The sequence below is a fragment of the Gobius niger genome, assembly GCF_951799975.1.
Source record: "Gobius niger genome assembly, chromosome: 9".
Lineage (NCBI taxonomy): Eukaryota > Metazoa > Chordata > Actinopteri > Gobiiformes > Gobiidae > Gobius > Gobius niger.
In genome coordinates this window covers 20,423,749-20,449,730 of record NC_136860.1, presented here as the reverse complement: position 1 = coordinate 20,449,730, position 25,982 = coordinate 20,423,749, and the positions used below count along the sequence as shown (strand labels likewise).

The following is a 25,982-nucleotide window of genomic DNA, read 5'->3' as shown; positions in this document are numbered from 1 at the left end:
GTGGAGCCAGGCTGGGAGTCAGAAACACCTGGCTTGAGGATTAACCTATTGGACATGTTTTACCACTAACCTACGCAGTCACGGGGAGAACATGCAAACTCCGCACAGAAAGGCCCCGTCCCCCCGGACCTTCAAGCTGTGAGGCACCTGCGCTAACCGCTGCACCACCGTGCTGTCAAAGACTAGGCTCAAAATGTTTCTCTTCAAATAGCCTATTGTCAGGTCAGCAAGACACAGCTCTAACCAACAGCCTCACTTTTGCTCGCTATCCTCTGGTTCTTCATATGCCTTCTCTCTAAACTAAGTTACAGTATTTCCTTTACTGATAGTCTAGTCATTGCAATGTGCATGATGTCCCACTCTTCTGTTTCAAATGCCCTGCCACAGGACTGGAAGTTGGTTTCACAGTCTTTAGCCCTATCAACTGGACTAAAGGACAGCACAGAGGCTCATTATGGCTGCACAGGAGCAGGCCTTGAGCACCAGACTAAAGCAATAGAGGCCCAGATCTATCACACCAGACAAGACCCCAGGTGTAGACTGTGCAAAGAAGCCCCTGATACAATCCAGCACATAAAGGTAAGATGCTGGCAGGGAAAGCTTACAAGGAGCGCCATGACCAAGAGGCTGGCATAGTGTACGGGAACATCTGTGCAGAGTGTGGGCTGGAAACTCCAAGGTCAAAGTGGGAAACACCTCCAAAGATGGTTGGAGAATGACTGAGCCAAGATCCTGTGGGACTTCCAGATACAGACGGAAAGAATGGTAATGGTGAACCAACCGGACATTGTGGTGGTGGACAAAGAGCAGAGGAAAGCCATTGTGGTCGACATAGCAATACCAAACCATTTCTAAATCAGGAAAAAGAAACTAGAGAAATACTCAGAGAAGAGCTAGAGAAGGCCTGGAGGGTGAAGGCTTGTTGCACAGTTCCTCTGAGCTGAAGTTGTGGGCGCTAGTACTTCCTGTTCATAGTAATTTCCATTAAGAATAGCTTAGACCCGTTCTAATCATCGTATTTCCTAGAGATTCTGTGGTGGACAGTGAGTTCTTGATAGATGATCACTTACTGCAGGTTCACAGTTGCTGTACAGTGTAAATATTTCCGCAGTGGAGACGTCTATGTTTATAAGGATCAGTGAGTTTGTCTTGAAGCTAAAGGCTAACGTTAATTTCATGCATTATACAATTTATATGCATTATACAAAGTAGTGCCTTTTATTATTATTTTTTTCATAGCATGTTAGCCTTAAGCTTCAAGACAAACTATCAATCCTTTATGATCACCTGTATGAAAAGAATACAGACAGGAAGTACTGGTGCTCACAACTTCAGGTCAGAGGAACTAGCATAGCCATACCGTGCACATTTCATAATATGCATAATATGAAATATCGCACCTATTTCATGGTTAATATACAAACAGAAATAAAAGGTTAGGAGTATTTTTTCACACATTACAGATTCTTAGTGTCAAGTTCTGCTTTGTTCAACTTGCCCCATCAGTTTAATGTAATAAATCTACTCTAGGTTTAAGACACAGGTTATTCCTGGTTAGATGTGGTGGTACTTCTACAAAGGTCAAATATTTCATGATACATTTTAGGAACCACATCAACAAAGGCCATTGAGTTAGTTCAGTTTAATTAAGATTCGTCTCAGACCACTAAACACACATCTAATATTGTGTAGTGGGGGGAAAAAACAACATTAAACTTCTCATCATCATTCTGAATATCGCAATTCTTAGTTCAAAGAATTCAAAAGAAATATCTGATTTCAGGTCAGGCAGAGAGAGCGAAAGGCTAGGCCTGTTTTATCAAGTGAGTGAGCTAAAACTTGAAAAACTGCTAATGATATTTGGGCTTATTACAATGAATTATGCTTTGGTCATTTCATTTCCAACTATTACAACGTTAACAAAACAACATCTTGAGACTTTAGACAAGATAGTGAGTCTACCACAGCACCGCACTGAGCCGAGTGTCCCCGAGTTGACCTTGATGACGAAATTAGCGGCGCCAGCGACGCAAAGACTCACGGGAATGTCACAATTTATTTAAAGCGCTAAAAAGGATGCGCTAAATTGTTGTTTAAGCGTCTTTCCCAACTATAGCTGAACTTGCTTTGCCTTAAGCTTCATGAGGACACAACCACAATATGTGAGCACAAACTTTAAATGAAATGAGAGTGAGGTAGCTACAACAATAGAAGTCTCTTTATGTTCATTTACAAACTGTTTCAAAGTGGCACCACTATCTTTCTGCTTTTAATCTGATAATCATCTTTAAACCAAAACAAAAAGTGTTTTACGACAAAAACAGAGTAGTTTACAACAAAAAGTAGTGTTTTTGAGAATGTGACATAATTGTCAGTATAATATCTGGGAACATATGACGGACAATGATCATAAAATATTTATCCAAAGTATTATACACCCTCTAACATTTTTGCAAAGTTTTTACACACAACTTTTTACATCTTTTATTTTAAGTTTTGTCAGTAGGCTATTTACAAGACTCAGTACACTGTGAGTAGATCTGTACAATTTCTGTGACATAAAACAATGACCACAGCACAAATACAGTACAAAAGACAAAGGTAAATTTCACTCAGGAGCTGATTTTTATACATTTAAATAACAAACCATAAAATATTTTGATGTTCTTACAGACCATTTCCTCTGTTCACGTACCACAGGAAGAGATTGTAAACAATAATAAATGAGAAAGGTTTCCGTCGATCCAACTTGATGTTTGAGGATTTGTTGAAATAAATAACCTATTCAGGCCAGTCAGTACTTTCTGAATATGCAGTCTCTGATCAGAGATAAGAGGCTCATTAGATAATGCATCATTTTCAATCATCTGCACATGAACAGTATAGATTTGCAGACTTTCTTTAAGCATTAGCTAATCAGTGACTCAAAGGTTGGTCTCGTCCCATGTTGGATCATTCATGCTCTTCAAAACTCTCCGTACCACCTTTTCTACGTCCTTTCGAGCTCTCTGCTCCTCTTCCAATGACCTCTTCATCTTTTTAGTATCCTGTAAGAAAATAATGAGAAGTTAGAAATGGGTTATACTTATCAGTTGCTTGCATACCAGAAATGTGGACTTGACTGGAAAAACTGGACCAGGGCTTGTGATTGGCTTGTTTGAGCCCTGTGATGTGAGAAGATTTACTCCTCAAAACATAATATAAGCCATTTATTTAACTTATGCACATACACAGGCTGGTGCCTGCAGTAACTGTGTGGCATTGACGTGCTCGTTGCACCATCTAGTGAGTTATGTCATTACCAATAAAGAAAAATATTAATGCTGCAAGAGAGATTGTCACATGATTTTAATTTTCAGTCTCACAAAAGTCAATTTTGAAAGACTCGAACTGATACTTCTGACAAGCAGACAAGCAGAAGCACCTTTAGCCATACTAACTAACATGGGGCCGATGAAAAACACAAAGTATCATATTATATATAAACAAATAACATCTTTATAACCACACATTTATTTGCTTTAAGGCTTTGTTGTTTAGCTATGTTTTGATTTTTCCCTTAAATGCTTGATCTACACTAAATTTAAAGTAGAACCTTTCCAGATGTATACAACATTATTAGTGCGCTAAAGTTATTTGCACTATAATACCAGTTTAGTAAAATTCCCCAGGCTGAAAAAAATATCCCAATCTAGTTGGATTATTCAGTACGTCAGTACTTGACTGGACTTCAAATTCAAAGTGTTGGGACTTGATTCAGACTTGAGAGCCGCTGATTAAATTAAGACTCGACTTGCACTTGAAGCCAGTGATTTGAAACAGTGAATACAGTCATTTCTGCTTTTATTATGATGAAGTCTGATTCTAAAAATGTACATTTTGTTTAATAAGAAATCTACAATCCGGCTTGTATCATTTTGAATGTTCAAAATCAGCACAAGCACTGGAAAGTGTATGCAGTTGTAAAGGATCTGAACACTAATGCCACTATATATTACTTATATTAAGAAAAGGGGCTTATGCTTTTTGCAGGTATTTGGTAATAATGTCAAAACCATCTTTATCACCATCTTACACTTTGTTAGAGCAAAAATACAATATCGATCTAAAACAGCTAAAACAGAATATCCAGTTGTGCTTTGGTGCACAACTGTTTCGATAAAGAGAAAAAGAAAAAACACTGCTTGGCGCATGTGGCTGTAGTGAAGCTATGGCGAGTGATTTTACTTTGTGATGAAAGGATTAAGCGTAGCAAAAGATCAAGAGGTGTAGAAATTGTTTCCTAACAACAGCCACAGGTAATGATCTGAAAATTACTCAAAGATGCACAAGTGGCTCAAAACTCCGGGAATGGTTTTGAAGCGAAGTTAAGAAATAACTTTGCATAAAAACGCCTTAAAGTACGTAAAATGTATCCATTGGGTTTGATGAAAAAGGTAAAGGAAAAGGTATGAAAAAGAAAACTCTGGTCTGGCAATAAGAACATATTGTCACTATCAGAAGTCCTAATGAACCTGAGTGGGCTGGACATAATGTGGTGCTTAATAAACCTATTTAAAAAGTTTTGCACTAGTAGTGTAAACCATTCTTTGACAACTGGATTTTTACCTGTTTCAGTTCTTGAACTTCATCCCGTAAGGCATACACAATATCTACCAAGCTCCTTTGAAGTGAAGAGCGTGACAGTTAAATATTACAGCATTTACGTATTATTTAGTTTGCAGATCAATCGACTGCATCTTACTTTTCCTCCAAGCGACTTTGACCATTGCGACTTGGATCTTCTATTAGAACCTTGTCTTGACCAGGGACGATCACATGTAGCCCTGGGTTCCTCTGAGGCCCTGTTTCAGGACACAAGAGCACTCATCGAATCACACGTCAGTTTATTGTAGTGTCAACCATATCGGCCTGAAAAACTTGTCTGGATAAGCAGGAAGGAGCAAAGTTTGTTAGCCGTGCAAGTGCAAAGAGGAAGCAAAGAGAAAGTAAGGCCGAATGCAAAGGAAACAACAATATATTAACTGGTGTGGAAAATCAAATTGATGATCACAACTATCGGGTAGTGGCCTAACAGCACATGGCTTACAGTCCAGACCAATAAGGAATACAACTGTTTAGAATGGTACTGGAGTGGAGAGCCTCACAATTATGGTCAAACAGATTCATCTATAGCCATATTTGTTTTGTAAATGAAAAAAATTCGAATTGAAAATTAATAATTGTGAATGCGTATGTTTTGGCTCAACTCAAACGCTTCATACAAACCATAAAAGTCCCGCCATTTACCAAAAAAACAGATTTATTAAACTCATAATACACAAGGACTCGAACACTTCAGCAGTGTTGAACAGTACACTGACGGCGCTGCTAACAGTGACAGTCATGTGTGGATTTAATACAGAGCACACAGAGGACAATGCTTGTTTTTTGTTTTGTTTTTTACCCCGCCTGTCCCACAGTTGACAGCTTTTATACCACAGAATACACCTGCCACAAAGTATAGCGCAAAGCATATGGACAGTAATATTCTTAGCTCAAATACTAATATAGAAGCAGACTTTGTTTCAGGACAACTATTATTTACAGAGGGATACAATGTGCTCTTTATAGTTAAGTCCACTGACAGTATTCTGAGGTTGAACGAGCATTTTACATAGAAATCTGTATCATCACACACTATTTTAGCACTTCAGCGCTCGGACACTGAAGGAGAGAGTACTCTTCAAATGAGTATTTACTTTACAGTAACACTAAATACTTATGTCTACCTTCAGGACTATTTCACACTCTATAGGCAGACGACAGAAAATACTATATATATAACAGATTCTACCCCACCCACCCAAAGGGCCCGTTACATGATTGTGCAAAATAATCCAAACACACTTTTCCAGTGTCAACCTTTGAGCCATAAACATGTACAAAAACTAAATGTTCCAGAGATCCTTTTGTAAACATTGACATAAATAATATTTAATTAAAAAAAAAACAATAAAAACACACAATCTAGAAATTATTATAATGTAGATGCATTTTGTGACATTGCTTACAGTAGTGTTCTAGTCGAAGTGAATCTCAACATGTGCTTTCTGTAGGATTCCTGCAAAAATATCTCTTCATAAAAATAGTCACTGATGCAAGAGTCAAGTAATTATTACATTGTATGTCAGGAAATGATGTCATGCCAAAGGAACAATGATATTATGCCCAATGGAGCTTTTCTATTTAGTTAGCTTGAGCTAGCACTGGGAGAACTTTAGGGGACTGAATCCAATACACTGCGGGATAAAGATTATACAATTGCATTCTGGCACTACAAGGTCGATTATAATAGACAACCAAGAAAAAGTCTTTATCTTTTGCTAGTGAGTGTGAGATCCTGCGGTATTAATAAGATTTCAATATCAGACTGGAATGAAGACATTATTACAATGTGAATTAAACTAAATTAGCATTTTAAGACAAGACAGACGAGGCATTGTCTGGCGTTTTCATGATGCTTTTGTTTTTACCAGTCTACACTGAAAAGTGAAATATAGTCTGAAATGCTCAGACACGAAAAACTAATCTCCAAACGTGGCGACAGGGGCGAGATGTCAACACTTTTTATTGGCATGGTTTTCTCAATAAAAGGTTGAATAAAATGTGCTGATGATGGCTTCGTGGGATTAGCCAATCCAGCACATTGCAGCATTGTTAAGAAAAGCAATATTAAATGAAAAAATGTAGAAATGTACTAGATTATCATCTTCTAAATAATGAAACATTACTGACGTTTATTTAGGTTTCAAGGAATGTTCAGTTCTGTGAATACATTTTAAGTTTTGTGTATTTCTTATGGACAAGTTATTAGCTTGTACCTTGGTCCTTTGTTTCGTCACTTTAGTAATAAATACAAGCTGTTATTTATTGATTCTACATTTTAGAGATGAAAATGTTTTACTTTCCAATCATGGCCTGTGTATGTTTGTGCACTTGTATGTGTTGAGAAGTGTAGATGTACAGTAATAGTACATGCTGAATAAAACGCACTAGTTCCTGAAGTTCATCTGAATATCAGACAGGAATTACTCGGTCCCTTACCTCCCCCTCCCCTGTATTTCACTCAGACATCCACGTTCTCTCGACTCGCCGAGACAACACATTAATGATCAAGGGGAGCGGTCACATTCAAGAAAAAAAACATTAAGAACAACTAAACACTTACTCAAGACATCGACAGAAAGAGGAGGCACATAAAAAGGAAAGAGGAAAGGCAACAGTAAGATGCTCAATATAAAGAATAATGTATAAAATAAATAAATAAATAAAATGAAATAAATTAACACAAAATGAACAAATCTAATAGAAAATAAATTAAAACCCCTAGTGTTTTTCATTTTTTTTAAATACATTAAATAAAAGAGGCAAGCTTGCAGTATATCACGCTACAGTGTTCTGTACGTTCATTAGTTCTGGTGAGAGATGCAGCTTTTGCGGGGCACTGAGCCCATCCTGTAACTATGAGTGGTCCAGATGGAGTCATAGTCTGAGTCCTCAGAAAGGTCCGAGGACAGTTCTGGCCGCGACACGCTGCTACGGCGGCCCGGAGAGTCCACACAGGACCGGTCGACATCAGCCAACACGTGGTTGTGCATCAGGTCAGTGCCCTGCCAGGCTGCTCAGGAGTCATTGTTGAGCAGATGAAAGAAGACACAGAGTGGAAAAAGGAAAGGGAATTTGCAAAAGGAACCAGAGACATCCCAAACAAAAAGCATAAAAACATGGGAAAACGCAACACAAATGGAAGAAAAACAAAAAAACAATGAAGACACAACCCAATGTAAATAAGCCAGGGATGAAGGAGAAAGAAGAAGCAAAAGGTTAATCAAGCTCAGTTTAGGATACCAGTGTTAAAAGAAAACAGAAGAAAAGTTACAATGCCAAGATTGTGTAAATATCTTACTTGAATTGAGAGTCTGTCTTGTCTTGGCACTGGTGCAGTATGCTTCAATAACTTTCAAGATCTGGGCGTCCTCTTCCAAAGCAGCAGTGCCTGTTTGGCAGAGACACCATGTACATATAAAAGATCAGTGTCAAACCTCACACTGTAGGATTCTAACCCAAATAAGAAATGTACACACTCTTTCTCAGGGAAAACTCCTCCTCAGACTGTTTCCTCTCAGGCTTTCGCTTTGGAAGGAGCTTCTTCACACTTTTGGGGCTTTTACTTAAATCCTGCTCACGGATAAAAAAAGATTTAACACATAAATAGAAGACCACATTACGAGCTTAGAGAGGCTCACCTCCTTGTAGCAGAGTGCTGCGGAGGGCCGTAATGGCGGGGCAGGTCTCAGGCAGCTCAGGCTCCAGGGCTTTGGTGTGTTGGGGGGCTCGAGAGGACCCCACATCATGGAGCTGTGGGATGTCCCATGGGACGAGGGGTGGGGCAAGGTGTGGTAGGTGGGAGCGACTGTCATGGACCTCCCCTCAGCATGCCGGGAAGGAGTGAGGGGGTGAGATGGGAGCTGAAAAATGGGTTTGCACAGGTTTGGATGAGACCCTCTGCAACTCTATAGAGTAATTAATATAAGACAACCATGATATAACTAGGACTAAAACAGGTTCACCAGATCTAGATAATTGTTAAATCACTCTGCTCTGTATCGGATGCATTGACAACTCTCACCGTGTGACAGGGAACTGTGAGTGGCTTGTGACTCGGGGCAGAGGCCGCATTGTGTTTGATTTGTCTTGTGAGGTGTTCAATCCAGTCCTGAAGATCCTGCTGGTTCAGACACACCACTAGAAGGCGGTCAAACAGCGTGCCTAAGAAATACAAGTCATGAGAACAATGGAACAAACAACACTTGCCAGTATATTGGATTATGTTTACCATTGAGCTCAAATGCATTTTTATGGGCTTCACAGTCTTCTAATTTGCTTACTATCGTGCCAGAAAGAGGCAATTTCCCCTGAAAAAACAACAACAAACAAATATATGAATCACAGTCACTTCTTTCAACTCTCCACATTAACAGAAACAGCTTTTCAAACCTGAAATATGAACCCACTCATCCTGGGGCTGGCGGACAGCATAACGAGCACATGGGGAAAGAGCATGAGGTATCGCTCACTCCTCTCCTGGTGAAAGCAATTCATTTGTATTACACATTTGTGATTCCTGATTACAGAATTCTTTATTCTAAATGCAAAGGTACAACATACATTAATTATTTACAGAACCTAATTTATTCTGTATTTGCATTAGCTTGAATAGGGCTTCACCACATGAGAAGAAATTACAACATTCTATAGCTCATTTTTAACACAATAATATCCAAAAGTATTTCAACCCAGGACATTACATTACATGTAAACAAAAGATCAAATCAGCTGTACTGTCATTTCCAGCATAAAAAAAGGCGTAAATCCTGCCAGATGTAAGACCTCAGTGAGTTTGTGACACAGTATGTTGTAACTTCTTGTGATTTGAATATTGCGTCACCTAATGATGTGATGACAATAATCTGCCGATTTATTGTACAGCCCTAGTATCTGACATCTGGCTGCATCTACCAAACAGCTTTTGACTGAACAGCTTTGATGCAGCAGCTCTTTTGTCAGACCAAAGTGTGTAATTACAGCGTTAAGTGAGCGAGTGAGATATTATTTCATAATGATAATGGAGGAAATGTCAGGAAGATGTCACTTTAAATAGTTCTCTTAAAGAGGGTGCTCTCCAGTTAGACAAGGATTGCTTCGTAACATGTTATCATCATTATCACACAATACACTCTTGCAGACAAGGCTTTTGTAAAAATCAACTTGCTAGTGCTTTTTGGTGCTTGAGATGCCTCAATCAAGAGATCAGTCAGAGGAAAAAAGAATGCATAAAAAACAAAGTGGTTAAGGGAATAATTAGGTTGAATGCTAAGGGTTGCTTGTAATTTCCCCAAATGGAGAGATTCTTATAGATTCTTGTTCAAAGAGAGTTGTGATTACATTACCTCAGAGCCGCTCTGAACAAGGACTTGACTCATGTAGAGGACTGAGCCAAGGGCCTTAATATCGTCTCCCTCCCAAAGTCGTATCGTCTCAGTCAGAATCTGCAGCTCCAGTTCTTTTCGTTTCCTCACGTCCTGGCAATGGGTCTACAACAAAATAAAGTGTTAAATGTTTTAAAAGAATAAATAAAAAAATGTTAATATGTTTTGAAAGAAGCACAACAAACCTAACTTACAGAGAGATTTTTGAATGCCACCATGGCCTTTTGTATATCTGTCCTGTCGGGATGGCTCTCCTAAAAGGGAAAAGGATTTTAGAGAACTCCTTCATGTGGTACAAATGTTTAGTTTTGGTTCTTTGTCTCACACACATACTGTATATACAGACAGTATAACATGTAAATGTCCATTTACAGTGTCTCACCTCCATGTGCCTTTCCAGCTCCTTAAGTAAATTGGGGTATTTGTCCAGTCGCATGAAGGGTTTGCTGAGGCCTGTGGTAAGAGTTAGTGTGCCAGGGTTGACCGCTCCATGACCCTCCATGAACTCACCCAAATAGTCACTGATGAAACCCGGGGAAAAAAATAAAACAACTTTAAGAAATCACTTGCTTACTTATCAGGCAACACAAAAATGCTAAAGTTATAAAGTTATACTTTAATTTTCTGTGTGTGGTTGTTTGAACTCAAGCAAATCTTTGAGTTAGTCAGTTAAGTGTTGGCCAGATGTCCAACTTTACACTCCCACTACAACGTGGGATACATAACAAACAACGTAACAAACTAGCAATGTAATAAAAAAAAGAAGAGATTCAGTTCACTGTACACATTTTTAACCAGTAGCATACATACAGTGGTAGTACTCTACATATAAGTATCACCCTCATTTTAGAACTACTTTCTCTCTGCACATGGATCATTTCGAGGTATTTAAATGTTGATACATCGGATGTAGAATTATATGCATTTCATTTGGACATGTCCCACATGAGTAGATCCTGTTTGTTAGTTTTTGGTTGTGTCAGCTATGTTGCTCAGGGTGGTGGTGTGATGGGCCCCTGTTTGATAAGCTTGAAGCTTTTAGGAGTCTATTTTTCACAATGGAGCATTACATGATGATTTATAAGCTGAATCCTGTGCTGCTTTTTGTAATGAATACTATGAAAACTTTTTTCCTAGATGGGATCAAACCCGGGACCTAGAAGCTGTGAAGCACGAGCACCAACCACTGCACCACCACGTGGTCCAAATTCAATTCTATTGCGATGGATTTGGCTCCTCTGAGCATGTTCCAAAAAGCAAAACAAAACATGACTTTGTGGACGTAAACACAAAGGAGTTACAACATGAGAGCTTAGCATCACAGCATGAGAGACCATCAAAATTGTGAGGAAGTTTGCTAGTATATAATGTGTAAATGTAATTATATGGTGATTTACCCGTGTTGGGTTAGCACATTCACAGCTGAGGGGTGGTTGGAGCAGTAAGCCACATAAAGTGCCTTCATCTGTGGCATGAGGTTCAGGAAAAAGGCACCTACTCGTTGTTGGCTTTCAGGAAGTCTAAAATAACATAAAATAAAATACATTTTCAGATAAATTCTTAGATTGAAGCTGTTTGATAGGTAAATTGTCCTCAGTTGAAAACAGTACATGGTAGCACTATTCTTCAACATAAGAAGACATCCCTACTATACAGTAAAAGAGTATTTTGGGAGACACTAACTTTGTACTCTCCTCCAGGGATTGGACAAGCATCTGCTGGAAAGTGCAAATCTCCTCCAGATTACCAAGAATTAAAGCCACATCTGAGAAGCTCAACCTGAAAAGAAATGTGCAATATGAAACATTTAAAGATGATATAACGGGTCATTTTTGTTCTGTGTTATTCTCAATGCTTACTTGTCAGCATTTTGAAGTGGTCGCAAATAGCTTGTGAGGAGACTCTGAAGGTCCTTGGAATATTCAATTTCTGTTTCTAAAATGTTTTGTAAAACCTGCAAAAATGTGAAAATTCGTGAGTATGATCAGCCAGTGTATTTCAAGAAACCTTACACATCCCAATCTGGCGGCATAATAAACTCCACATCAACGCTTTAAAGCTGCTCACAGCTATGTCTTTTTGAATTTTTTCATCAGTGGGTTGAGCAGTGAACCCCCCCCCCCCCCCCTTTCCTAACAACAAAATGTGTCACGTTATATTCTTCTTCACTCCAGAAGGTCATGTCTGTGTAGGCTCTCAGTCGTACAGGCGTTGTCCATCTTCAATGAAGGTTCTTGAGTCATCTTCTGTACTCAATAGCTGAAGTGTCAAACGTTTGGCTTCTCATCCAGAGCCCTCCAGGTCTGATGCGCATGAGATTGTTGTACAATGGGGAAAGATAAAATCAGAGCCATTCCTGCTCATGGAGGGATTCTCTCTCTCTTTGCAAAATTGCTTCTTTGACTCCTCTTTCAAACCAACGTTTTTCTTAAGATACAATTTTAACCTCTCAAAGGAGTGGTTGGTGGCTTTGAGGTAGAGGTGAACTGCAGACTGAGGGCCGCTTGTGCTTTCCCTGCGGTGTTGATAAAGCCTCTTCTGTAACGCTTGTTTGGTTTCTCCAATATAATGCTCTTTGCATTCCTCTTCTTTGCAACAAATAGACTTAGAACTACAAAGACTCATAACTACAAAGATGTTTACCCACAGGTGAGTGTAGCTGTTAATAGAGGGAAGGGACTGAGCCAAGCTGAACTCCACCTTGTGGTCTTTATCTGGGCTGAGCTGAAGCTTTAGTGCGCTGACGAAGCCTTTTGGATGAGAGGCAAAACGTTCGACACTTCAACTACAGAGTACAGATCATGACTCAAGAACCTTCATTGAAGATCCAGCAAGTCATGTGATTGGCTTTTGTCATACATCATTCATCACACCCCATAAAAGGTAATTAAATGTGCATTATTACCAGGTTGTAGTATGTCTTGCTGATAGTGGAAGTGTCGAGGCCTTTAGGTGGGCTCTTGAGTGTACCCGACTTGGGTGACACTTGTTTGTCTGTAACCAGAGCAACAGTAAAAGAAAAAAATATAAAAAATGAAATTTAACATACTGTTGGGGTGAATGGAGCACAGATACTCACCAGACCCTTTGACCTCCCGGACATAGTTACTGGGAAACCAGCCAGTCTTTCCATTCAGGGCCCCCTCCCACCAGCCACCCTCCTCCTGGCGAGTCACATTGATGATGTCACCCTTATTGAAGGTGAGCTCATCCTCATTGGTTTGCTGAAAGTTAAACCGTGCCTTGACCAGCAGTTGCTGTCCACTGTTTTCTGACATGTCCTGTTAATGTACAAAAATACAGTGAATATACTGTGACAGTGAGGAGACGGAAACAAACACTGTGGGAGAGCTTCATGGTTCATGGATTTTACAAAATACAGTCACAAGAGCCACACAGAGCACCCCTGTCTGTATTTACAGATATTGGCATTTTCCAAATAGCACATTTCAAGCCTACACAATTCAAGACACAGGCTATGCGCCTTTACTCTACTCAGTAGGCTACTTTGTTTCTATTACAGTAGTCACTCTGTAGTGGGGGGCGGTCCCACAGGAGGAAAGTTGAGAAGCACTACAACAACACATATTACATTGAATTTTAATCAAGGGAAATCAGACAGCAGCGAGATGGACACTGGACAATTACAGATTTTTGATGAGAAGATGCAGCTAAAAGATTAACTGAGAATGAAAGCTAACAAGGCTAATGCTAGCAATCAGCAAACCATGAAAAGTTAAATTGCGTAATGCCTGCGTATGGCCGTTTCAGAACACAGTCACTCTGGCAAATCAGCCAGCAGTCTGTCCATGTCAAATAAGCACCAGCAAGGTTCGCTTTGGCCATACTGGACCCTGGTCCAGCCCTGACCAGACCCTGGTCTGGCCCTGGTCCGGTACCAAGTTGAAATGCAACAAAACAGGAGCAAATGGGCACAGTGTTGTGAGCGCAGTAAATGTGAAAAAGAGGTAATAATGTAGTCAGTGAAATTCTGAAGAGGCTTACAAGCTCAAGACTTACCAAACTACGAAACTGGTTTTGAAGCAGCTTGGAGGATCGGCCCAGTGAAGCTTGGGAGGAAAGCGACTCAAATGATTTAATGCGGTGGGCTGAGGAGTATCGGGCACAGACTGAATCACTGCCAACTCCAATATCTGTGCAAAGAGGGTAGAAATAAGTGAATATAAACCTTGACAGTCTGTAAATGTACACATCGTCATCCCAATGCAGCCACACAATGGTCTCTTTTCTAAACTAAACCAATTTTTGTATCCTCTTTCAGAGACCATTTTGGATTGGCATTTAATTTAAAGCACGCCACACAATGTGTGCTTCAAATTCACCCATGCAAACACACAGAAAGACCACCAACCACTCACTCACACGCCACATTCACCCAAGCTTCCTTGTATTCCCCCATGGTCTCTGCACCAGGTACTAAGTAGGCCATACCCTAAGCTTCTGAGATCTAACAGGATCCGGCATTACCAAAGGCGGCGTGGGCAATTATTTAAAGGAATAGGCCACCGTTTTTACATACCAAGATATGTTCTTACCTCACTTTAGACGTGTTAATATATCCCCGTCTGGTCTTTGTCCGTGCGCTCTGTCACGCAAACGGAGCACATACGCAGCCTCTCCCACATGTCATATAGCTCCAAAAAAGCTCACGATAGAAGCTACCAAGCTCTTCCACGTGTTCCCTATTTAAATAAAGTTACGTGAAGTGTTTTCATGCGAAGTATATTTACCCAGAAATGTAGCATGTCGATTTTATAAGCAAATAAAAAGGGGGACTATATTGTGAGGCGTAATGATACGAGGAGTAAAACGTCCGCGCAGTAACTCCTAAAGGTTATTGCCGGAAGTGAGCGGGGGAAGTCTTTAGGAGTTACTACGCGGACGCTGTGCTCCTCGTATCATTACGCCTCACAATATAGTCCCCCTTTTTATTTGCTTATAAAATCGACATGCTACATTTCTGGGTAAATATACTTCGCATGAAAACACTTCACGTAACTTTATTTAAATAGGGAACACGTGGAAGAGCTTGGTAGCTTCTATCGGGAGCTTTTTCGGAGCTATATGACATGTGGGAGAGGCTGCGTATGTGCTCCGTTTGCGTGACAGAGCGCGCGGACAAAGACCAGACGGGGATATATTAACTCGACTAAAGTGAGCTAAGAACATATCTTAGTATGTAAAAACGGTGGCCTATTCCTTTAAGGAAACGACAAGGTCCTTAAGTTATTTTAAAGCTGAAATGAAATTGGATTCCTTCTGCAGCGCATCAGCAGTATGCTCAAAATGCAAATGATTATCACACATTTATTAAGGATGAGAAAAATCCAAGCCTCTCCTGTATGAAAAAGTAAATGCCCCCTGAACTTAATAACTGGTTGGGCTGCCCTTTGCAGCAATAACTGAGATCAAGTGTTTGCGGTAACTGGTGATGAGTTTGTCACATCGATGAGGAGAGATTTTAGCCCACTCTCGAAGTGCCCTTTTAAGGTCAGTTCATGGTCAGAACAACTCAATTTAACCCCCCCAATATTGCCCCCTAATGAATGAACAAAATCAGTAGGCTATATAAAAGGTATAAATATGTTGGCTTCTTTGACATTGGTTTCATATTTTAAACTGATCTTTAAAAGAAAACTATTTTGTGTGTCGGAGAAAAAGCACCTCAGAGCCGCTGCGCCCACAGTGCGCACCGACGTCAGTGCAGCTCCAGCCCGCACACCTCAGAGTAGAGGAGAGCCACGGTAATTGAGGGGAAATAATGCACATTAACTGTCTGCATTTAAATGTTAAGAGTGCTATGTTCACGGTGCTATGTTATGCCCCTGCTCGGGCTTTAAATTGGTGTTTATTTGGTGAAGATTGGTCAAATACTCGCATAGTCAACAGCCAACAGGATTGATCTGCAAGTTATTCCTAAAGTATGTCTAAGGAAATGAGCCCGGTTTTCCTGGTTTTACTCCTCTATCAGTGGGACTAAGTGGACCGAGCCTTATACTTTGAATTAACACTACTATAAAATTATGCCCATAGCTATTAGTTATGATCTTTGGGTGATATTATAATCTTATTGAAACTGCTCTTTTCAGAGTTAAAGCACTGTTTGGGACCATGGTTTGATTTAATGTTTTGTCCTTCAGTCTCTTTAATCAAAAGGTATCACTCTCCAGGTGCTAAAATGACCCAGAATGCAGGAAACTGCTTGTATTTGGCTCGAAGTTTCCTCCCCCATGTATTCACAGAGAAACATAACATGATTATGGAATCTTAACCCCCCCCCCAATGTTGAGACCAAAGTTACGCTACATGGACTTTGACCTGGCCACTCCAAAACTTTAATTTGTTCTTTTGTGAGCATTTCAGAAGTGGATTTGTTTGTATGTTTAGGATCCTTGTCCTGCTGCATAACTCAAGCGCGCTTGATCTTGAGGGCTTGAACTGACGGTCGGAGTTCCTGGTAGACTTATTTTTCCATCAATGACAGCAGGTTGTCCAGGTCCTTCACGGAGTTCTTGTTATCAAATTCTGCGTTGTTTTTCTGCCAGATGTAATGAGTCGCACAGACCATTCCTCTATAAGTCAAGGAAATCATCCAGATGTTTTTTGACGAGAGAGACAAGCTATTGCGTTTTTACTAGTCAGCAGTGGTTTTCACCTTGGAACTTTCTGTGGATGCCATTTTGCTCAGTGTTTATCTTCTAGTCGAGTCATGAACACTGACTTTGACTGAGCCCAGTGACGGCTGCAGATCTTCAGACGTTCTGGGTTCTTTGGTGACCCCCTGGATGAGCCGTTGATGCACTTTTGGAGTCCAAATTTGGTTACCGGTATTTCACAGCTAATCACAGAGGGGGCCATTGACTTTTTCACACAGGGCCAGAGAGGTTTGGATTTTTCTGTCCCTTAATAAATGTGATAATCATTTGGAAACTGCATTTTGTATTCACTGGGAATGTCCTTGTGTGATATAAACATTGGTTTCAATGATTGGAAACATTTAAGTGTGATAAATATAGAGGGATGTAAGAATTCTGGAAGAGGCAAATACTTTTTCACGGCACTGTCAATGTTTTTTGTACTAACCTGCTGTTACTTTATTCAGGGAAACCAGAGAGCACAGAACCTTGGAAAAGTTTAGGCCCAGGAGCAGGTCGCTTGCCTCAAAAGGCTGTATGGGAAGAAATTGAGAAGACAATCAAAATAAATTAATCAAATCAGCTATGTTTAACTTTAGATAATATCACAACAAATTAGTAATCACCGTAGTACAGTATATCAAGTCAAATTCACTTGATTGATTAACAAAAACTACACAATGATCATCTGGAATACATCATTATTTACAGTTATCAACATTTCTTAATCCACATCAGGATATCAAATGCCTAAACCATCACCATCCAGTAGATTTTTAAAACAGGAAGCACATATATCAGGAGGCAATATAGCATCACATCTATTATTTCAAATTTTCCATAACTTTGAAATTGGAAAAGATAGTCAGGTGTAGGGCTGCACCATGTTGAAGTAACTAGTAACTAAGATGCTGCTGTGCAATATCGCGATAAAGATATTATTGCAATATTTCACTAAACCATGTCAACATATGTTCCATTCTCAGTATATGTAACTAGTTTTTCAGCAAATTGTGTCAAAACAAGACATAAAAAAGAACATCAGCACAACAAGACAAAAATGTAACTAAATCAGGAAATGTTTGACTAAAAAGTAACTAGAACTTTTACAAATGCATAAATTCTGTGCATTTTTTGGCTGAGTTTGCAAAAAAAATGTGTCGATCCCTTTAGTGATGTTGTGATATATTGTGGCTTCTTGCGATACGGATATTGCATCACCTAATATCGCGATAGGATATTTTTTGCGATATATTGTGCAGCCCTAGTCAAGTGGCACCACCGCAGTAGCAGTTGAAACCATCACTATGAAATAACACACAGTTCTGGTTACAAGAACATATTGTCAAAAGCTAGTTTTGTGCAGATGCCAAAGGAATATTTCCAGTGTTATTTCCCGTGAGTTGAATTAAGGGTAGGTGTGACCATCACAGGCTTCTTCATCACACTGACTGGTAGTGATGTGAATGTAGCTGTCGGCTCTCCCTGTCATTAGGATACTCTGGATGAGGGCTCAGAGATAGGAGATTTTTCCGCTCTGATTACGGACACATCTTCAGGGACTAAAGGATTTCAAATGTGGAGTGCATTGTGCCAAATTAAGAAAGTCACAGGCAGTGACGACTGGTGTGCAAGAAGCCCTCTGCAAGATGAAGCACCAAAACCCGCATTTGACTATTTATTTTCCAAGCAATGTCTGCATCCTAAGATGCCACATTTTTTGAATGTGCAGTTATCCCCTCTATAACCATCTGAGGATCCAATATGAACAACTTTGTGTTGTGTGCTAGTGTTTTTATATTTTGTGTCATTTTATGTTTTATTTTTCTCTTTGTTTTTATGTAAAGCCCTTTGGTCTGCCAATGTGTTGCTGTAAAGCGCTATAGAAAAAAACCTGATTGATTGATTGAACTCAGCCATTGAACAGATGCTGAAGATTGCACTTAATATTTTCTAGCAGAAAAGCAAAAATGTCCACAATTCTCTTTTTTCCAGGTTTATAACCTTTGTAACAAGCTAGTATTTTGCAGGGGAACAGACGCATATCTGACAACAACTATTTGCTATGCTCGTATGACCAGAAAGAGGAAGGCTGCCATTTTAAAACTGCTGTAATCCAGCTCTGTCAAGACCATAAGTCACACAAATTTGAACCCAATTGGAGAGCCAAATACGGTTAGGGCCAAGGGTTACACTGCTTGCACGGTCTGTACAGAAACACACTTACTGAAGAAAAATAGTCTATTATAATTATTATGCCTTACGCCTTTATGTATCAACTGGTTAGAGGGAACCTAGTCTTGGAGACACAATACTGACAACACTGGGCTGCATTGTTGAACCATGGTGGCTCAATGGGGCCACTATGCAAAGACACTTCCTTGAACGGCACACTGTCCTCAATTTGCCTTAATCATGGCTGCACATATTGAAAACATCTCTGGCATGTAAACACTGTGATTGCATATAAGAACTGATTACATGTAAGAACTAAACAAAGTGTATATTAGGCGGGTGATGTGACCTAATATAGCTTTAGTGAAATTGGAAACAAGCAACACAACGATTTTAAACACTGTGCGCGTATTCATTGCAGATCAGCGTTTCATGTTTAAAATTATAACTCATAATACTGATGAAGCGGGTTGCCAGATAATAGCAACACAGGACAACAGCCAGTCGGGGAGATGGGCGATTGTTCTTCCCAGGAGCCTCCTCCGGCACAGCCTGTCACCGCACATTGAATTATTATTCACTATATTGTGTCCAAAAACATCTTTACGTTTTCCCACCCTTGAACTCCCCTGTTAAACATAAATGACCACCAATCAATAGAGAGGAGGACCAGAAAAGACGCTTACCTCGACGCGAAAAGACAAACAGCCCTTGAGAAACTCCTTTATGTTGCTCAGGCATTCTCCGTCGTTCTTCGGTTCGTGGTAGATCTGCAAAGCGGATCAAAAACAAAAAGCCTGGTCAGACACACGCCTCCGGAACAAGTCTGCACAGCGTTTATCGGTCACACAGCGGATCGCGTCGGGTTCATCCGCCCTGAGAAAGAAGCTCGTTGCTCGGTATGCATTTTCTCTGGGCCTGGCGCTACTACCGCAGGCTCAACACAAATCGTGCAGCAGGGAAGTGCAGGAGGCTGTAGTTGGGTCGGGGGAAATGACGTCGACAAATAAAGAACCCCATAGCTCTCCCTACAGCCTATGCGCGCACGGCTTTCTCTGATCCGTTTCCGCACATACGTTCACCCATCGCGGCTATTTTGACTCCTCATCATGGATCTATGCTCATCATGCGAAAACACACGTAATCCACTACATCGATTACACCCTGTCCATGTGGATCTACTGGGATTATTGAGATTATTCTTCATTGAACAACGAGCAAATACAAAAATGTAGGTAAAATGCTGCAGAATCAATTCAATGTATGTGTGTTGGAGTCTCAAACTAGACTTGATATGGTGCGCGTGGGATTCACGGTTAACATGATTTTTTTTACTTCTTTTGCATGTAGGTGTAGAGCTTATCACCTGGAAGGAGCTCATAGTAGAGATGCTGCTCCTCCACAAGGGAAGGATGACCGTGGCCGCTCAGGAAGGTCGTCGCCTACATAATGAAACCCCTGAGCCGTGAGCAAACACAAGAATCTGCAGAAACTACGAAAAGTTCCTGCAAAGTGATGTCTCTGTCCAGAGTATTGTCACTGTCATGAGCAAGAGGATGTGTTCAGCCCGGTGAGAAGATGAATAGAAAACTAGTGAATTTGCCATATATAGATTTACACCAAATGAAAGCAGCAGCTGGCGCATGGACAGTGGTCTCCAATCAGTAGCTCGGGAATATTATCTTGCAAGTTCTTTCGAATTAGCTCCCCAAAGGCTTGTATTTCTGTATAAGTTCAATGAGTCAAATTGTCTTGGCAAAACAACTGAAACGCATTTTCTCTTTGTTCGCCTACTTGAAGCTAAGAGTGCACTGAACTCAACTTTTAACATTGTTTAGGTAAATAATAATGTAGTATTGTTGTTTTTATTGTTACTGCTGTGTTCATTTTGTAAAAGTAGCTTGTGGGAAAAGGTTGTAGACAGCCTGTGTGACCACCTCTCCCTCTTTTTGTCGGAGCAGTTCTAATGTTACCGAAAACAGTGGTTCTCAACTGGTATCAGGACCCAAACAAGAATTAAAATTGTTATCTAAATTAAAACACTGGAATTTACTGCAAGTTATTGTTCAGTCATCAAACTGAGGTCAATATTTTTTCAACAGATTAATATTAAAACAAATGTTCCCAAGGAAAGGCTCGACACCCACTGAAAATGATTCCGTGACCCACCTTTGAGTCCCAACCCACCAGTTGTGGTTCACTGACTTAAAATATACAACTGTCTCAAAAATGGTTTGAAAAATGCTGTGACCCATAGCTATCCCGATCTTAGTAGACATTCAGATTCCAATTTATTTTTTGTCAATTTTTGTATCGAGGGGTGAACAAGAATTGCAAATGTTTGCGGCCCCGTCTACACTATGTGAGTTAAATATTCAACGCTTTACTTTCCCAATTGGCCCCACTTTTTGTATTTGAGATTATCATAGAGTGCAACAGTTTAAAGGGGTTAAAACACTTGCTGCTTGCTGTTAGCGAGGCATGCTTTGTAGTGAAGGCAATTTGATCTATGGCATCTTCATGTAGAAACATATGGACTTAAAATGCGCAGAGGAGGAAGTGCAGGAGAAGAACGAGAGCAGAAAGAGAGAAATAAAGTGAAATAAATGCAGAATTGTGATGAAACAAAACAACTCTTTTCATGTTGAACTATATCATCATGATTAAAAAACAAGGCCTTTTAAATTACAAATAGCTTCTGGAATTGAAATTTATGTTGCTTTATTTTGCTTTGAGTTGCTTTATGGGAAAGATTGATATGCTTGTGAATTCGGCTTATTAGATATGGCAACTTCAGCCTGGGTGCCGAGATACTCATAAACTGCACTCATGTTTGAGTAGTTGGTGGTTTGATTCCCTGACTCTGCAGGGCTCTATCTGATGAGTTTGAAGGTTTGAAGGTCTGGTTTTCTCCGTATTTCCCCCCCTGAACCCAAAACATGCACAATAAGACAATAAGACTTGGACCGTGAGCATAGCTATGAATCCTTACAATTTCCTTACAGGTTGCCAAAATATAGGTCAAATGTAAAGGGCATACTTCCCCCTCGCTCTCAAATTTCACATTGAATACCTCTCATAAAATATTTGACTATCTGAGTAGCCTACCTCCAGGTTTAGATCATGAATAAATCAGGATTAAAGCAGGTCAAAACTTCAAATCAAGGGTCTAAATTGGACTAAAAAAAAAAAATACCTTACCTGAATTGTTCTAATTGGCACAAATCTATTTATAGCACATATAATTCATTGATTCAAGTGGTCCTCATGCCAAATTTGCAGAAGTGAAAATGTAGCTTCATTCATGAATCATGACTAAACAAGTATATATGCCTTTACACAAAGCCTCAGAATCTAGACTTTCAGTTCAATAACAAAACTGGCTCAAGATGACCATGAAAGACCTTCATATACTATGATGAGTGTTTCATTACACAATTGTATCCTAAACCTATAGTGTATTCTGCTTTACCTGAAATAAACAGACACTCAAACTGCTGGTTATTTTGTGTGTTTTGTTGTTGTTTTATGCTGAATGGCTCCATTGAAGTCAATGGCGATAGCCTCTGCTCTTGCTCGGTGGAGAGACATCCCTGGATCATCAGCGTATCATCCAAACAGAATGACAAGCCACGACAAGTATTTGGATTATGAGAATTAAAGACTTAGATTTTAGACGCATAGCATAGGCCAAAAAGACGTATGTATTAACAACACAACAGCAAAATCCGCTCATAATCTTGACTGCTGCAGCATTTTCGACGTTTAGCAGTCGATCAATACGCGGTCGGCCTGTCTTTTTCTATCTCATGTTGCCTGTTCGGAGCGTAAAGAGCTGAAGAAGACAATAACACTGGCTGCTGTGACCTACAAAAGAAATCGCCTCATGGACCAGTGGGCAGCGGGCAGACAACAAGCCGCGTCAGTTTATGGATGCGGGGAGCGCACAGACACGCCGGTAGGGCGGGCTTCTGTGTGACTAGAAGCGGGAGTGTATGTAGGCTATAGCGAAATGTCTCTTACTTTGTCCGTGGAGCCCGGGCTGAGGCGCTCCAAAAGTCTGCATAAGACTACCCCATCCTTCAAGGAGCTTTGCAGGAAGCCCTCAGGGTCCGAGACGGTCTTTTTCGGTGATTCCAGTACACCAAGCGTTATCAGCCATGTCACCGTCTGCTCTGCCGAATTCATCTCCAGTCACAGCAGGCCTATGCGCTTCTCTAAGCGCTGGGGCTTGGCTACAGGCGGACAACAGTGCTGTGCGTTACAAAGGAGACATGGCGAAAATATGATGCTTGAGGTGTAGGTTATAGAAAGCAGAAAGCCCCAGTGGCGTATCGGCTGATGCAGCTGACGGCAGAGCAGGTCCGCTTCCTCCCCGTGCCGTTTGCGATCCCCCTTCTAACCTGGCAAGCTGTCAAATGCAGCTCGCTGTGATGCGCTGAGGCAGTGGGCTGCGAACGTGCGCATCTGCCGCCAGCCACCAATCCATCCTATGACGTCACGGTCCGCAGCTCAACCAGTTCATGGCATAGTTGTGCTTAATGGGATAGATTAAGAAGTTCCTTTGTAAAAAATCTCAATTTCTGTTAAAATATTTAATTACCATTGAGGTTGCTGGTGTAGCGCTGACTGTCGCGGCAGTTCTACGTTGTGATGACAGTAGACGCACAAATTACATTGCTGTCTAATCTCAAGCTTAACACATGGAGAAATCCTAATATTCATCACTGGTAGGCATAATAGCAGAAAAAGATGTAGGCTATCATACTAGATATGTAGGCCTAAGGAACCAGGTGTTTTTTTGGGTTAATTTTATGTATCTCTATGTATCTGTACAAATAACATAAATAACAAAAACAGTTGAGACATAGGTATTAACTGCGTGTATAATTTGCATAGTTTACACACCCTAGCAGAATTTTTGATTTTTTTTAATACTATTTGTCAAAGAATAAGAACGATTTTTTCACTCATAGTTAGTGATTGTGTGAAGCCATTTATGGAGAAACAAAAGAGTTTGCTATTTTTAAATCATGAAAAAAGAAGGTACCAAAATGACCCTGACCAAAAGTTTACATACCCCAGCTGTGTATTGCCCCCTTTAACATCAATGACAGTTTGGATTCTTTTGTGATATTTGTGGATGAGGTTCTTTATTTTTTCTGATGGTAAAGTGGTCCATTCTTCTTGGCAAAAAGCCTCCAGTTCCTGTAAGTTCCTGGGCTGTCTTGCATGAACTGCACGTTTGAGCTCTCCCCACAGTGGCTCAATGATATTGAGGTCAAGAGACTGAGATGAGACTAACCGGACTGTCACTTTATTCTGCTGGAGCCAGTGGCATCAGCGAAACACATATTTCACAGTAGGTGGTGCACTTTTCATCATAGGCCTTGTTGACAACAAAACCTTTGATCAGGGTTATTTTGGTGCTTTCTTTTTTCATTATGATTATTATTAAAAATTGCAAACTCAGTTGTATATATGGTATTTTCCAAAGAAGGATTAGGATTTTCACATTAATTAGTAATTTGTTTCCCATAAGAAACGTCATTATTTGAAACATGAATCAAACTTACAGTTTACTTAATAGTCAAAAACCTACTCAAAAGCATTTTTTTTTTTTTACTTTTAGCCTACTTGTGTACATTTATTTTAAAGGAACGTGATGTGGTCGCTGTATCAGACTGTTGTGATGAAGAGGGAGCTGAGTCGGGGGGCAGAGCTCTCAAATTACCGATCGATCTACGTTCCCACCCTCACCTATGGTCATGAGATCTGGGTAATGACTGAAAGGACAAGATCGCGGATACAAGCGGCCAAATTGAGTTTCCTTCGCAGGGTGGTTGGGCGCACCCTTCGAGATCAGGTGAGGAGCTCAGTTGCCCGAGAGGAGCTTGGAGTAGAGTCACAGCTCCTTCACGTCGAAAGGAGCCAGCTGAGGTGGCTCGGGCATCTGTTTTGGATGCATCCGGCATGTCCTATTGGGAGGAGGCCTCTTGGAAGGCCCAGGACACGCTGGAGGGACTATGTCTCCGAGCTGGCCTGGTGTCGCCTCAGGGTCCCCCCAGAACAGCTGGAGGAGGTGTGCCTGGATCAGGAAGTCTGGGCATCTCTGCTGAGACTGCGACCCGGCCCTGGATCAAGCAGACAATGGATAGAAAGGTTGTTCTAAATATTTTTTCTATTCTGGTAATGCACCTGTTCTGACAAAATAAGATAAGATAAGCCTTTATTGATATCACAATGGAGAAATTCACTTGTTCCATCAGCTCTCAAGAAACACTCAGGGTGTGCAGAATAGACAGGAAATGTGCAAACAATTAAATAGTAAATAGAGGTATCTTATGACTACAAAGACCTTAGGGGGCAAAAAGTAGCTATAAACAATAAATAACAAATAAACGCATGATAAAAATAATAGCATTAGCAGTGGTTGATAAAAGCTACTTTGAGATCAACTGAAAGTATCTTTTATCTACACTCTTTGCTTTTACAGTAATGAATGAATGAATTATTTTTTATTACACTGATGTTGTGTGGATTGATAACTGTAAAGCACTTAGCTTGTGTTACGTATGAATTGTGCTCTACAAATAAACTTGCCTTGCCTGCTCTGTTTAGCTTGTAATGTAAACTTATCCATTTAAAATGTCAATCTTTGGCCACTGAGTGGAGCTCTGCACAAAGAAAACACTCTTACCAATGCTAGGTGCTGTTTCACTACAATGTGCGCAGGCATTGCCTTAGCAAAAATGTTTCTTTTTCAAATGAATGATGCTTAATGTACTTAAGTTAGGTTTACTGTTGTTAATAACATCAGACCTATTGAGAAAAGCCATTGTATAGAGAAAGTTCTGATTAAACTTCTCATGAAGTTTAAAATCTGTGTAAACACCACGTGACGAAACCTTTCAGTTTAGTCCGTGATGCTCTGTCAGTTGCACCGGCTGCCCTTCCTGTGTCACTCACGGGCAGTTTCAGCTCATTGTTGGAGTATATTATCTCCAAAACGTAATGAAGTGTTTCCTTACTGACTGTTGTGTGGGGTTAGTCTAAAATGGAATAAATCGTATTGAAAAATACTTACAAATGGCCCTTCTCCAGATATGGTGACCATGTC

At 40.3% G+C, this 25,982-nt stretch overlaps 1 protein-coding gene across 2 annotated transcripts; it reads right to left on the bottom strand.

Moving 5' to 3' along the window:
• Nucleotides 1-2,750: 2,750 nt before the first annotated feature.
• arhgef7a (Rho guanine nucleotide exchange factor (GEF) 7a) lies at nucleotides 2,751-23,342 on the bottom strand. Of its 2 annotated transcripts, XM_079562494.1 has the most exons (21): nucleotides 22,886-23,342; nucleotides 19,549-19,632; nucleotides 17,136-17,220; nucleotides 14,052-14,185; nucleotides 13,111-13,312; nucleotides 12,937-13,025; nucleotides 11,891-11,985; nucleotides 11,715-11,810; nucleotides 11,429-11,551; nucleotides 10,414-10,552; nucleotides 10,226-10,285; nucleotides 9,993-10,136; nucleotides 9,040-9,126; nucleotides 8,879-8,957; nucleotides 8,672-8,811; nucleotides 8,289-8,510; nucleotides 8,127-8,220; nucleotides 7,949-8,038; nucleotides 4,745-4,844; nucleotides 4,609-4,663; nucleotides 2,751-3,047 (listed from the first exon to the last, which is right to left on the bottom strand). In XM_079562494.1, exons 1-21 carry the CDS (start codon nucleotides 23,048-23,050, stop codon nucleotides 2,925-2,927), a joined length of 2,406 nt encoding a protein of 801 aa, XP_079418620.1. In that variant the 5' UTR covers nucleotides 23,051-23,342; the 3' UTR covers nucleotides 2,751-2,924. The 2 variants fall into 2 exon arrangements, with proteins under 2 accessions (XP_079418620.1, XP_079418621.1); XM_079562495.1 differs by lacking the exons at nucleotides 2,751-3,047; nucleotides 4,609-4,663; nucleotides 4,745-4,844 and adding an exon at nucleotides 5,267-7,660 and having other exon boundaries at nucleotides 22,886-23,338.
• Between the last annotated feature and the right edge of the window lie 2,640 nt (nucleotides 23,343-25,982).